The sequence below is a fragment of the Branchiostoma floridae genome, chromosome 1, assembly GCF_000003815.2.
Source record: "Branchiostoma floridae strain S238N-H82 chromosome 1, Bfl_VNyyK, whole genome shotgun sequence".
Lineage (NCBI taxonomy): Eukaryota > Metazoa > Chordata > Leptocardii > Amphioxiformes > Branchiostomatidae > Branchiostoma > Branchiostoma floridae.
In genome coordinates this window covers 8968588-8983027 of record NC_049979.1, presented here as the reverse complement: position 1 = coordinate 8983027, position 14440 = coordinate 8968588, and the positions used below count along the sequence as shown (strand labels likewise).

Below are 14440 nucleotides of genomic sequence, written 5' to 3'. Positions count from 1 at the left end.
TCAGAGGAGTAAATTTTTTGTTTCTTCGTTTTGTAGACTTTTCAGCAATTCTGCAGCTTTTTCTTTTGGTGCATGCTTTCTTTGGGCTACCCTCCGGTACCAGAAAAGAGTGTTCTCAGTCTTATAGGGCTGTTTTTGCAACAATAGTATTAGAAACAAGCATAAAACACTAATAATGAGTTGGATCAATTCATCTGCTTGGAGGTTAGTAGCTGAAGTGCACATGTGTATCTATGTATATATGTTTATGGCAAAGTTGAACCTAGGCCTAGCTCTAGCCACGACGGACTGGTCTCCTGTTTTTCCGTGGAACAGAAAGCCAAGGCGTTCTACAGTCAGACCATGACCTTGGTAGACGACCATCTTCCTATAAAAGCGTCCCTGGTACAGTCCTGTGACAAAAAATGGCTCAACGAGCGAGTCAAACGGATCATCAGGGAAAGAACAGCAGAGTTCAAACGCCATGGCAAGTCTGCTCGTTGGAAAAGTTTGAGGAACAAAGCACAAACCGCCATCAGACAGGCGAAGTGGTGGTATTACAGGAACTTCACTCAACTTCTTAGGCAGGAGAATCCACGTCAATGGTGGAGCTTTGTAAATCGTGAACTCGGCAGATCACAAGAGAGAGCAAAAAGCATCACCATCGAGGGTAAAGCTGAACACGAAGTGGCTGAAGCCCTGAACCAGCACTTCTCCACGGCGTGGTGCCCTGGACAGGACTTGTATGTGTTTCCTCTTCAACGTCCTGACAAGTCAGTTGAGCTATGCACGATTGGAGAGACCAAGGCCCTTCTCAAGGGCATAAACCCCTCCAAAGCAAGTGGTCCAGACAACCTTCCCACATGGATGCTGAAGCATTACGCAGAGGACTTTGCTCCTGTCATCACACACATGTTCAATACCTCGTACGAGCAGGGTATTATACCAAGTGTCTGGAAAGCAGCAAATGTTGTCCCTATTCCAAAGTTCAAGGGAGCAACTAAACCCAGTGACATGAGACCTGTCTCTCTCCTCCCTGTCCTAGCCAAGTTGTTGGAAAGGTGTGTACTAAAAAGACTCTTGCCCTCCATCACACCTGTTATCACCAACCAGTACGCCTACCTTAAGGGGTCGTCTACTGTCATCGCTGTCATCAGGATGGTCCACACGTGGCTGACTGCTCTTGACTCAAGGGACAACATAGCTGTTCAGACCCTGTTCGCAGATATGAGTAAAGCGTTTGACAGGGTAAATCACGCAATACTACTACAGCGAGTTAACGACGTGGTGGCTAGCCCTCGTATGGTAGCATGGCTGCATAACTACCTACAGTGCCGCTTGCAACGTGTGTCCGCCAATAGTAACCTCAGTAGCTGGAGAGAGCTTACATCAGGCGTACCTCAAGGTGGGGTGTTATCGCCCTATCTTTTTCTCCTGTTCATGAGTTCACGAGCCACGGTCTACAGGGACACTCTAGACGTGGGGTATGCAGACGACGTGGGTTTGTCGAGACCAGTTACTTTGGCGAAACTCAGTACAGATAAAACTATGATAGAGGAAGCGTCGCAACTTGACGATTGGGCCGATCACAACGACATGCTCCTAAATGGAAAGAAAAGTCAGCAGTTGTTGATCTGCTTCAGCAGGAACATACCAGTTCCCCCACCGTTATCTCTAGGCGGCGAACTTGTGCCAGTCACCAGTGTGGCAAAGGGTCTCGGTTTTATATTTGACAACAGACTTTCATGGCGGGACCATGTGAGAGCAATGGTTTCAAAAGCATCGAGCAGGTTACACTACCTTCGTCTGCTTACAAAGCAGGGCATGAGTGTGTACGATCTCATACAGGTGTATCTCTCCCTCATCCGCCCCATTCTAGAATATGGCCACGTTCTGTTGGTTGGTTGCAGTGAGGAGCAGGTAGCTAGCATGGAGAGGGTTCAGAGGCGTGCCCTCCGGATTATTTCATGCGGCGGCAGGCGCTCCGTCCCAGAACTGCCTTCCCTGAAGGAGAGAAGAGAAGCAGCTGCTGTTTCCCTGTTCAAGGCAATGCTGCACCCTGAACACCCACTACACGACCTGGTGCCTGTCCAGAGACTGTCAGCTACTGGAAGAACACTAAGAAACAGTCAGCACATCTCAGTGCCATTTGCCAGAATGAAAAGACTGAAGCAGTCTTTCGTGCACTGTGCCGTCAGACTGTACAACAATTCTGCATAGCACATTGCGTGTTTTTGTTTAACGTTTTGACTATGACCGTTTAGCAAAATTATTGTACATATTGTACCCAATTCAGGGAGGCTTGTATAGCTCACCCTGCCCATGTACTTTTGAAGAATGATAAATAAAATTGTAACTTCAAATGTAGCCAGAAAGGTCAAGTTTTTTTTTCAAGTAAGAGACCAAATTTATATGAATGGTTTATTTTAGATAGACTTAGAGACGGAAGCAAAGAAATCAGGGTCAATACTCACTGTACAGGGAAGACATTAATGTTACATAATGTTATATAATACAGTATGTTGCCATTAATACCTGTACCTGCATAATCATCAATTCTTTTATTTCATAGGATGTGTGAAAAAGAGAAAAGGAAGCTTGTCATTCCACCAGAACTTGGTAGGTGGTGCTTTTCACATCCTTTCCTCCTCCCATCTCCCAATATTATGGCAATTTACAATCAGTATCTTCAAATAGTTGTTTTACTAAATGAACAGACTAATGATAGATAAACAAAGAAATACTTCAGTAGATTGTTAGCTGTTCATATGGAAATTTAGCATATAGGTGATATCTTGTAGCACCTGGTACTGTCATGCCCTCTAGCAACTTCTGCAGTACTTGCAGACACCAATTGTTAGCAAAGAAAGCTGACCCTATAAAAAAAGAAGGCATAATTGCTATCTACCCTTAGGCAGTTTGAAATGGGCAGCTGGGAAAATTTGGGGACAATTTTGCCTCCCAACATCTGCTTGGATATTGATATCTGTCTGTTTGTCATTCTTTACTGGGAAATGAATGTGGTTCAAAATTTATAGGCTACAAATAAAAAATGTTGCAAAGAAATGTTTTCTCTACATATAGGCATGTCTTGGGCTCAGAAGTAAGGGTATCTCATAATTAGACAGTGCAGACCAGCAGGAAGTGACGTCTTGCCTTCTCTTCCAGGTTATGGTGAACGAGGAGCTGGCAATAAGATTCCAGGTGAGACAATTGCGCCTTGGTCGGATGTTGTAGCTTGCTCCTTGTATGTATCCAGCCTGCTTGGCAGAATATGTCAAATTTTGTGTAATGGTGATGTCTTGATTGCCTACACTGTCTCAAGCACATTGGGATATAATACTACTAGTATAAATCTAGCCAATAGTATGTATTAAAAGTGCTGTTCAAAGGTGTTCTGTGTGGAAAGTTTATTTTGATTGGAACAATTTCAGCATTTTGAAACTGTAGTTTTGCCACTTTATTACTATTTTCTGGAAGAGTTATTATTATACTATTCTTTTTCATCTTAAAGGTATAAGACATGGGATGAATGAAGAAAATGGACAAAGCCAAAACTTCTGTCTGATGGTTGTTTTGCTTGTTACAGGTGGTGCCACTCTGATCTTTGAGGTGGAACTGATCAAGATTGTCAGGAAGGAAGAACTGTAGTGCTCTCTAGCAATAGGAGGCTGAAGTGCAGGCAGACTTTGTTTCAGAAATGAAAATTTCTGGAAAAATTGCACCACTGTGATGGTCTTACTACTCTGCCGTTCGAGCAAAAATTGTACTTCTTTTCCTGGTATGACAGAACAGCATTGTGATAAGACCATTACAGTATGCACTGATGGTACTTCTTCTGCATTGAAAAATAATTATGTTGAGAGGAATAGAGGGTAGACAACTGCCATGGTGAATTCTATGTTTGTTTCAGTTTCCACTCAATTCTGTTTGTAAGTTGAAGACTATTAACATCTTATATACGTAGTAAGCTACATATGTGATTACCGGTAAGTGAAAATTTGTCAAAAAGTCAATGAGAGTATCATATTGTAACATAGCATGTGTGGAAGAGTCTGCTACTGACATGATGTGCTATGTTCTCCACTGTCTAGTTGGACATTTACATTTTTTTGTACAATGTAATTCTAGATGTGACTCTCTACTGAACTGCTGTGAAGACATCCTCTAAACTTTCAACCAGAGAATGTATCATATTTGCCATTGTCTTTATTGTACTGCACTGTACATGTTAATGCAAATGATTGCTTCAAATGATTTACCATCAGTTCAGCTTGAGTGAATAAAACATCAACTCTCAATTCCACTGGATGCCACAATACTGGTACAGGCACATGAAAAAAAGGACATGAATTTATAGTGAATTTTTGTACCAACGCACCATCTGTAATCCTGGGGTATATAACTTCAGAGGTTCAAGGTGTTCAAGACAATCTTGAGAAGGCCTCTGTGTATGACAGTGTTTTTTATGTGGCGTTATTTGCCAAGTGGAATGATGAGAGTTGATGTTACATTGAAGGACAAGCAGCTTAGAATGCCTAAACAAGATAATGTGCAGCTGTTTATCCACTATTCTTGTTTTTTTGCCTGTCATGAATAAACTATGGAGGATGTAGATCTGAGAAATGATAAATTTGTTGTGGGGTGTTATGCAGAGAGCAGGAGTAGATGGCGGAGCCTAGTAAAACTTCACCTCGAACGTTACACAGAAATTTCAAGAGGACAAATGAGAGTGAGTGTGAGTGAGTGAGTATGATTGTGAGTGAATGAGTGAGAGTGTGAGTGGAGTGTGTAACAGTGGTGTTTAAGTACTGCCTATCGTCCTTGCCCAAGGGCACTAGTGCTTTTGTGGCGACAGCGATAGCAGTCGTGATTTGTGATCCGGCTGCCCGGGTTCGGTGCGGGTTCGAATCCCGGGAGTCGGGATGTTGTTTCTTTCTGGTCTACTCGCCCCTCTGGTTGTTTCACTGGTTCCCACACCGACCCTGTGAGTAACAGGCTAGCGGATGTGCCACACAGGGATGTCGAACTCGGAGATTCGAGGACGAATCTTGAAAAGAAAAGGGGGAGTAGTGTAACAGTGGTGTTTAAGTACTGCCTATCGTCCTTGCCCAATGGCACTAGTGCTTTTGTGGCGACAGTGATAGCAGTCGTAATTTGTGATCCGGCTGCCCGGGTTCGGCGCGGGTTCGAATCCCGGGAGTCGGGATGTTGTTTCTTTCTGTTCTACTCGCCCCTCTGGTTGTTTTAAGTGGTATAAGTGAACCACTCAAAAATCAACAACACAGTCAATGTGCCAAGATATTTAATGTTAACGTTACATTACTAACGTTACCTACTGAAAACCAACGCAATCCTTCCAGCGGTTCTTGAGACATATGCCCAGACACTATCTGGACCCAATCAGTACAAGATACCTATCTTCGTGGAAGTACAGTAGAAGCCGCTTAATTGCACGGCCTATTTGCCAGTGAATTTGGTGCAATTATCCGGCTGGTGCAATAATGCGAAGTTATCTAGCTGGACCGCACCGGTTTGGGATTCAGGGATTCCGTGCAGTTAACAGAAGTGTGCGTTAATCCGATGTGCGATTAACTGGCTTTCACTGTAATAAGGACAACGCGGTCTAACCGCGCCATCTGTCAGCTTCTATCATAAATGCAGCCAGTCGAAACTTGTGAGGACTCTGGGATACAAAATGGCGGCCTGCTGAAAAATATTTCTGTGTCGGTAAAGAAAAACCGTTGTTAATTTCCCTCCATTTTAGTTGATGTTCGACTGTTTTCCGACCGACTATCTATTACGTAGATAACACAGAAACACAAGGTAAGCTTCAGTTGTACTTATGTACTGTACCCAATAAGTGTTAACAATTTTTCTAAGCCGTCTCGTGCACCATGGTTATCAAGAAGCGCAAAATCGTTTTGTCTGCACTGTATAATTCTTACGCCGCTTCTACAGAGCTTTGGTTTCTGTATTTCAGTATTCCATGAGTAACGTTATTTGTACAAATTATGGCCATAATAAGACACTGTATACACTTTAGCAGTCTACAGTGTTTGCAACTCAAGGACGTTTGTGTGATTATTCATAAATGGACACTCGTACATAAACGTTTCAATATCTGAAATTGCTATTCAAAACTCACATAGCGCTCTTTCTGTCTTACATTGTGAAATTGATCTGTTGATATTTCCAACTTGCACGAAATTTCTTCCCGTTCATTTTCCGTCCCGTGTTTTTGATCAACACAATGACCTAAATATATTCACTTGACTAACGATATCTATTATCTTCAATGAATCAACATAAACAACAAATCTTGTCTCCTTCTATTCATCTATTGAACCAAGAAGGGTCTATGTTTGATCAAAAGGCATATAACCTCATTGGTTTGATAACACCTCCTTGATTGATTTAACACTGACCACCAATTAGACCTTACCTGCTAATGCTTACCACTTGTCTGGCTTCCCATAGTAGTACATAGAAAGTTTCTTGACACCTCAACGACAAGTGTTTAACTATCAATGATTGCCTTTGTTCCCAGCTGATAATGTTGCCCAATCTGCCTTGGACCTTCTACGAAGTTCCATACCTTTCTAGTAATGTTAACATGTGGAAGATAAGAAGATTCGGGAGTTTGGAATATTTACATAGATATTTACATAAATTCTGAAACAGTCAGAAGCATTTCAGATTTGTGCAGCAAAGAATCTACAAGTACAAATTGCTTTCTTGCATATTAACTCAGCACTCATTTCCCCAGAAGCACTTGCAACAATTGAAGTTGCCAGTATGTTCCAGATAACCTGAATTTCACATTCAATGTTTGCAGGAACCCAGGGTGTTCGTTATGATGCATTCTAAAATAGACTCTAACTTAGAGTCTAACCACATCAACATCTTGGAAAAGAAACAACCCAAGAAAAAGCCGAAGAAGGACAAAAACTCCAGATGTTCCTCTCCCGTCAATGGACAGCTCCACGAAGAGATGCTGTCGCCGAACTGGTCGGTTCTACCTCCAGACATCTTCTTCATCATATTCTCCTACCTGTCTCCGTCTGACCGTGCAAGTATCAGAGTCGTGTGCAAGACTTTCCTGAGGATGATTGACCACCCCTCTGTGTGGAGACACAAGGTGGTGTATCTGTGCTATATAAGTAAGTTCGAACAAACCGGAATGTGGACGCTCCTGCAGAGCCGCAAGATAGAGAGCGTGATGGTACCGAGGACGTCAGACAACGACTGCAAGAAACTGCGGGAGAACCTTCCCCACTTGAAGGGTCTGCAGATCATCCAGTGGGTGCGGTATAACCAGCTGCGGCTGCTGAAGACGCTGTCGGAGCTGCGTCAGCTCCGTCTGGGGGACTGTACCAAGTTCACGGACAAGGAGCTGATGATGGGCGTGACGAACTTCCAGCACCTCACCGTTCTGGAACTCAGCAACATCAACATGCTGAGGGACAATGCCTTCAAGCAGCTGGTCAGGCTCAGGAGCCTGGAGGAGCTGACGGTACGCAGATGTCTACGCGCCTCGTCCATGTTCGCTATCTCGGGGATGGGACTCCAGTACGTGCTGTTTAGACTGCCCAAGTTGAGATGTCTGACGCTGTACGCCGTCGGGCTGTCCAGCGATGAGCTCTCGCTGTCTTTCACCCCTCCAAAGGGCAGTGCGCAGTCCTCCCAGCCCCGGCCCCGGCCGGGCTATTATCCATCTAAAAAGAATGGTGAGTACTTTGCTTGGAAACAGAACATGCTATCATACTATTCATTGATCAATTGCAAAGTAATATTTAATGGTTTACCTTAGAAAAACCCACGCAGCCATTAGAAAAAAGGGCAAATGTGGGGAAGAAGGATAAAATCTACCATAATTACTTCATTCATTTTGTTCTCATGACATTCTCTGGTAACCCAGCATTCTATGACATTAGTATACTTTTTGGTCAATGTAAGGTATATATATGTTTGCTCATTTTACAGCTGCTTTGTAGATTTTCAGTATGGTTGAAAACTTTTTTTTGAAACAGCCAAAAATTAATTTGAGTACAGATATCATCCTTTTCTACCTTTACCTAGTCCCATCCTTATGTCTAGCCGGTGCAATGGCCTAGTGGGTAGAGTGTTCGCCTTGCATTCGGAAGGTCGTGAGTTCGATCCCGGCCGAGTCATACCAAAGACTATAAAAATGGTACATGCTGCTTTCTCTGCTTAGCACTCAGCAATCGGGAAAGAGTATGGAAGTTGAACACACACCACTACCAGTGGACTAGCCCCCTGCTGTAGTGATTGCGTTGTGTGTGGCCCAGGGCTAACAAAACAGAGATGGGCACTGCCCTATGCGCCAGAAATGGGCACCGCCCTTGGCGCGGGAAGGGTTTAACTTTTAACTTAATCCTTATGTCTGATGGTTGGGGACTATGGTATCGTCCATATATATCATAATCAAATCAACATAGCCATACTGAAATGGCGACAAGCCTAACTGCAACAAAAGTAGATCTAATAAGTGATGTTGGTTCTGTCCAGCCCCCTTCCCAGACATTCCTGAGGAGGAGGCTCCCAGTGTGCAGAAGCTGCAGCTCCAGTCCCTGACCCTCACACACTCCCTCAGCTGGCCCATGACGGAGGAGGCACTCTCACAGCTCGACACGGTGGAAACTCTGTGCCTCAACTCCTGTTACCTGTTCCGCAGGTCAGTTACACTGTACACATGCCTACTACTTCTAGTTACTGATCTGAAATCTTGCTCGCGCTGTGAAACATACTGTAACTGCTGTGGTTTTATGTTTGTGGTTTTCGCCGTGGCCACTTCATCACCAACTTAAAACCACCGCAAACATTTTTCCATTATAGTTTTTGACTACAGTCTATGGCGCTACCGCGAGCGTAAAACCACCGCAAATACTCCTTTTTCCTGCTACCGCAAAAGTAGATCCACACAAACTTATATGCATTTACAGTATGTTATGAGCATTTTCGAATACAGGGACAGTTGAGTTTTTGCAATAATTTTAAGTTTGCGACTGAAACAAGGGGTTTGGAGGGCAGAAGACTGATCAAACATTTTCATGGTGGTTTTCTGTTCCTGTACAGTTGAACCTGTAAATTCTTGTACAGTTGAAACATAGTATAGAGAATATTCTGTTACAGTTTATCCTGTAGAAGACCTTGCCTCCTTTGCAGACTCCTGGAGTGGCAGTGTTATTTTTTGAGAGTACCCTTGGCGTAGCATAACTCCCTCTCACGGCAAACTCCATCTTGCACCTAAGCCACTGAAAACGATGAATGAGTATTCTCCCCAAAAATAAACCCTGCCCCTCTAAAGTCTGCAGAGGAGGCTATAGACCTTTTCATGTTGTGATTACTGAATGACATGTTTTGTGGTTCTTCATGGTGTTGTGTTTTCCCAACAGGCGAGATCTCCCAGTGGAGGACGTTACTTCTATATTCCGCAAGCTGATTAACGTCAAGTCTTTAGACCTAGCCTGTAAGTGGGTTTATATTACTGTATTTATACCCGGGACGTAATTACGTTTAATATTGTTGTTTGTGTTCTGACCAGTCCATATTTTACAGAACAGCCTGGGGCTCCATAGTATTCTATATATACAAAAATAACTGTACAAGTTACAGGCGCTAGCAAAACCACATACATTCTTATTTGTACATGTTGTATATAGATATCATCAACAATTAAAGATTTGACTAAAGAATAGGGCTGGGGAGGTTTTGTCTTTACATGATGTTTGCACATTGCATTAGTGTAATCATTTTGTACATAATTAATTGTACAGGTTGTTTATCCTTCTTTATTATCCTTCCTCACATTATTGTTTTCTGATTTGTTAGATTTATACTATCGTTTAAATTCTGCCGGGTAGAACAAGGCGCATGGCTTTTTTTTTCCTACAACAGTACCTGGTCTTTTTTGCTCCATGTTTTATAAATTGAATGCAAAATATGTGAACTTTACCTTGACAACATGTCTTCTGTCTACCTGTGTATAATTGTCCGTCACATGTTTTCCAGCCACCAACTGTAAGAACACGTGTCTGGAGCACATGCCCAGCGGGCTGGAGTCGCTGGACCTGCGCGACTGCTACAGCGTGTCGGGGATCGGGCTGCAGTCGCTGTCGGACCGCGCCGGCCCCAACATGAAGCACCTGGGGCTGGCGCTGTGCAACCGGGTCTCCAACCACCCCCTGTCCATGCTGCACACCATTTCAACAGCACACGCTGCCAAAGTCCCACCACAAACTAAACATAACTGAAGTTTCTAGAGCCCAGCCTGACATGTCCCTGTATGTCCCCCCCCCCCCCCACAGTAGCTGTAGGTGTGTGACTCCCTGTATGTTCCCCCCACAGTAGCTGCAGGTGTGTTCCCCCCACAGTAGCTGCAGGTGTGTGACTACCTGTATGTTGTTCCCCCCACAGTAGCTGCAGATGTGTGACTCCCTGTATGTTGTCCCCCCCACAGTAGCTGCAGGTGTGTGACTCCCTGTATGTTGTCCCCCCCACAGTAGCTGCAGGTGTGTGACTCCCTGTATGTTGTCCCCCCCACAGTAGCTGCAGGTGTGTGACTCCCTGTATGTTGTCCCCCCACAGTAGCTGCAGGTGTGTGACTCAGGACACGCTGGCCAAACTGCTGAAGCTGGAGAAGCTGCGCTGGCTGGGTCTGCGGGGCTGCACACAGCTCACCCTGGAGGCTGTGCAGAAGATGCAGGAGATGTCAGGGAACAGGATACGTGTGGAGGGGCCATCTCTACTGAGGTAGAACTGCACGGGGCAAGGCGCAGTCTAAAGCCCACCTAAACTCATGGTCATATAGGTTTCTGCAGTCTTAGTTTGACTCTCTAAGTAGAAGCAAAGGGCAGGTCAAAATCAAGTCTTACTTCTGCCCAAACCGTTCAGCTTTTGTATTACGACTCTTTCGAAATAGAAAACAAATGAGGCATGTATCATGCCTACTGTGTGAGTACAGAGGTATAAACATTTTGTCTTACTTGGTTGACATGCATGTTGTCAAAGACTGCTTAGAAAATCTTTATTTTGCCTGAAATTTCGCCTTATAAAACAAAATTGAACAGTTCGTTATCAGTACCAAAACAGTGTCACAGCTGGTAAGGGACACTTTATATTAGTTATCCATCAATTTGGAAGTAAACACAATCCAACAGCTACATGTATCTCATTTTGAGTTGGAGAAATTATAAGACTCCTTTGAGTATTAAGGCTACTAAAAAGTGGTTGTAGATGAACAACAAATCTCTGAAGGTGCTGATGATTCATTGCATGAAGAGTAGCTGAATGACGGGAAGGGTTTGCTTTTTTACAGTTGCAGTGTATTTTACCAGTTGTGACGACAGTAGACGAATTATTCAAACGCATAATAAAGCACGCTTTTCAACAGTTTGACCCAAATCATCTCTTAAAGATCTGGCTAACAATTCTTTGGCTGCGTAAGTCATGGTGCCAGTAAAATCTGTACCTGTTCTTGTCTACCTGATGCCTTCAGGCAAGAGCAGAGGTAGGTCATAGTGGGTGCATGGTTCACCGGCTGTATTCCAGGCAATGCCTCATGTACTTTGTGACCTTTAGATGGCCAGCTTTCCAGTTGTCCCACTGCTGTGCTGTCATCTAATGTGACCAGCAGCAATTACACCCCCATTCACAAATGGTATAGGCCTGACAGGGAACCACTGTAGTAGATGGAAAGTGTCAGTGTGACCACTAGTGACACTAACTGTGCTGTCATATATAAAATGTGCTTAAGATGCTTTTCCTTCCTTCTAACTTGAAAAGTTTGCAATCCATCCCCTGCTAAATCTTGCTCTTAGACTAGTATTTTAAGTCAGGAATATGAAGTTTGAACCACAATGCCAAATGACTGAAAAGAGACAATGTGTGTTTCCATACCATTTTGGATGAAGTAGATATTAATCAGTATATGTGAATATGTATGTGAATATTACTCATGTAAAGTAGACACAAGCAGGTTGAAGATTCTGCTGCAATTTAGAATGAATTCTCTCATGTCATAGTGGACTTTTTCAAGAATTCTATTGTGTAATTTAATTAAACCCATTGCCATAATATTGAAATGGTCAACATGTTCATTAATAATAGTCACATGCTCGAAGAGGAGCTAGCACCAGGGAAATGTGGTTAAACAAAATGATGTCTTGTATACATTTCCTAATTTGTGTTGGAACATGCTGTTACCTAAGTCTCGTATATCTTACACTGGTAAGAATGAGGGTCCAGTCCTGTTCAGGTAAACTTGTTTCGATCTGTGTTGTAGATTGAAATTTTGTGGTGAAATGTCTAAATCGTTACAGGTCACAGTTATAATCATGGTATGTAAAATTATCTACACAATAATGCAATTTAGCTCCATTGTAGAGAGTAGAAGTCTGTGAGCCCAGTGAATTTGCTGTAATGCAGTTTTTTGAGGACTTTGGATTACATATGGCCCGGATGTTCCTTTTCCCTGAGACTACACTGCAGAATGAATGTGGTGTTATTGCAAGAGAGAGTGGGAGCAGCATTCTCCACCAGCAGCTACAATTTAAGTTATCATTCGAGTTGTACTGTTGTAAAGAACAGAACCCAGCATTAATCTTAATTTCAAAGAAAGTGCCACTTGTTTTCATGTTCAGTTGACACTGAGATACATAATACAGGAATATTTATCACTAGTACGTGGGATTGTACTTCCATGCACAGTGAAACTTGTTTGGTGAAAGGTAAGAAAGTGGGATAGCACTTCCATTCACACTTTTCACAGTGTAGTGCTAATTGTTTAGAAATGAATTTGTACCATTCCATTCAATGAAGCTGCATTTACTACAGTTGTACCAAACAGAACAGTGTTGATAGTAATATTATCAATTTAGATTTGTCTATTTGACTGCATCGTATGTGCAGATGTTGTACAGAGATATGGAGTAGTATGGACTATGGTAGAGTTTCTATATGTGGTAGAATTGGCAGACAAGATTCTGATGGTCATGTTATTCATTCACCTGTATGGTAATCATTTTCTAGATTTTTGTTCACCTCTACAATGTTCTACAGCTGTAACGTCGGCAATCCTCTGGAATATACACAATTCTTTGATATGTCTTATTTGACCCCAATGACCATGCAAAGGACTGACATTTTTCTTTTCTTAATCGAATGTTCAGTTCAGCTGTTGGTGAAGTGATGATTGTAGAGCGAAATTTGTATATCTAATGCATAAATGACCTTAATTCTACTTACTGCACTGATATATGTAAAATATGCTGGCGTCAAATATAGAAGTAACTTATACTCACATATCCCGTCTATGTGTGAGCTTTCTATCATTTTGGAAAACGTTACTCTGGAATAAAGTGAGTAGCTGAATGAAAGCATTCGTATGGAAGGTTGCACATTGTAGCTTTCCAACAATGGAAGTTGTACTACTTGTCATACATGTAAAGTAACAATGTCATATACCTACAGTACATGCCGTGCCCTGCCTTCTAACTCAGTGTTTCTGTATATGATATCACAATGTGGCAAGTGCAAGACAATAAAGTCTGTAAGAAAACTTAATGGCCTCAAATGTGCTTTCTTGTCTTCTTAAGCTGTGTCTGACATTCCATGTGACTTAATTGTTTTAAGCGGTCTTATAAACAAACTTTAAAGCAGGAAGAAGTAATAGTAGAATGGTTTGTGTAAACATGTTGTGGCCTGAAAACCAAATTAGAGGTTTGTACAAGGACACATAACAGCAAAATGCATAGTATTGTTACTTAAAATTACAAGGTGTACAATATCTGAAATTTGGTAACGTGAACTTATTGTTTATGTCCCATGTAACTAGCTACAAATTGTTGTTAACACAAAACTATGTCGAGAATGTATATCATCTATGTGTTTCACTGATATATATCAAGATTAGACTTCAACTACTTTTCCATGCACATAACTAAAAATTGTTCATCTAATAATTTGTAAGTATGCATAGGCTTAAAACTACGAATCTTGAAACCAAGTTTGGACTAAAAGTTTCCAATTCATACCTGTAGTTACAGGGCACCTACAAATGTTCACCCATTGACGTTCACTTTTTGGTAATCTTGATCTCCAAAGAGATCTTAGTATTCTCTGACTGCCCCGTTATGCGTGATGTCATTGGCACAATACTCTCCCCAGCTGTTGGTGGCATGGGCGGGGCTTCATCATAGTCTGGCATTGGTATGCCTGCTGAGTACGAGTTATTGGTGGATGGGTCCACTTGGGTGGATGGAAGGTGTGATGGTACACTGATCTGGTAGGAGGTGCTCCCCTTTCTGGTGGTAATGATATGCTCCTGAAAGAACAGAGGAAGAAACTTAACCATGAAGACACAACCTACCTACCTACCTACTTAGCCATACCCAAAGTACTGGTGGATTTTCAGGGTAAAATGTGCCTGATTTTGTGC

At 42.6% G+C, this 14440-nt stretch overlaps 3 protein-coding genes across 3 annotated transcripts in view; 2 read left to right on the top strand and 1 right to left on the bottom strand.

The window, feature by feature from the left end:
* The window catches only part of LOC118421475 (peptidyl-prolyl cis-trans isomerase FKBP2-like), a gene marked incomplete in the record, with an annotated part of 15698 nt that extends 11107 nt beyond the window's left edge, over positions 1 to 4591 (top strand). The window contains 3 exon segments of the mRNA XM_035828791.1: positions 2552 to 2598; positions 3148 to 3183; positions 3569 to 4591. Of these exon segments, the coding sequence (XP_035684684.1) occupies positions 2552 to 2598; positions 3148 to 3183; positions 3569 to 3630 (145 nt within the window).
* A 1040-nt stretch (positions 4592 to 5631) lies between these two features.
* Positions 5632 to 10256, top strand: LOC118426043. The gene is made up of 5 exons (XM_035835262.1): positions 5632 to 5805; positions 6818 to 7709; positions 8512 to 8677; positions 9399 to 9472; positions 10015 to 10256. The coding sequence occupies exons 2-5, from the start codon at positions 6836 to 6838 to the stop codon at positions 10254 to 10256; spliced, it is 1356 nt and encodes a 451-aa protein (XP_035691155.1). The 5' UTR covers positions 5632 to 5805; positions 6818 to 6835.
* A 3821-nt stretch (positions 10257 to 14077) lies between these two features.
* The window catches only part of LOC118426035 (protein dispatched homolog 1-like), a 3918-nt gene continuing 3555 nt past the window's right edge, over positions 14078 to 14440 (bottom strand). The window contains exon 6 of the mRNA XM_035835247.1: positions 14078 to 14326. Coding sequence (XP_035691140.1) covers positions 14078 to 14326 — 249 coding nt within the window. The remainder of the gene's footprint in view (positions 14327 to 14440) is intronic.

Excerpts from the sequence above, each read along its gene's own strand:
- LOC118426043 (XM_035835262.1), top strand. The coding sequence starts at position 6,836 with ATGATGCATTCTAAAATAGACTCTAACTTAGAGTCTAACCACATCAAC. Across the intron at positions 8,678-9,398 it reads TCCTGTTACCTGTTCCGCAG|GCGAGATCTCCCAGTGGAGG; the intron begins GTCAGTTACACT and ends TTTTCCCAACAG. Across the intron at positions 9,473-10,014 it reads CAAGTCTTTAGACCTAGCCT|CCACCAACTGTAAGAACACG; the intron begins GTAAGTGGGTTT and ends CATGTTTTCCAG.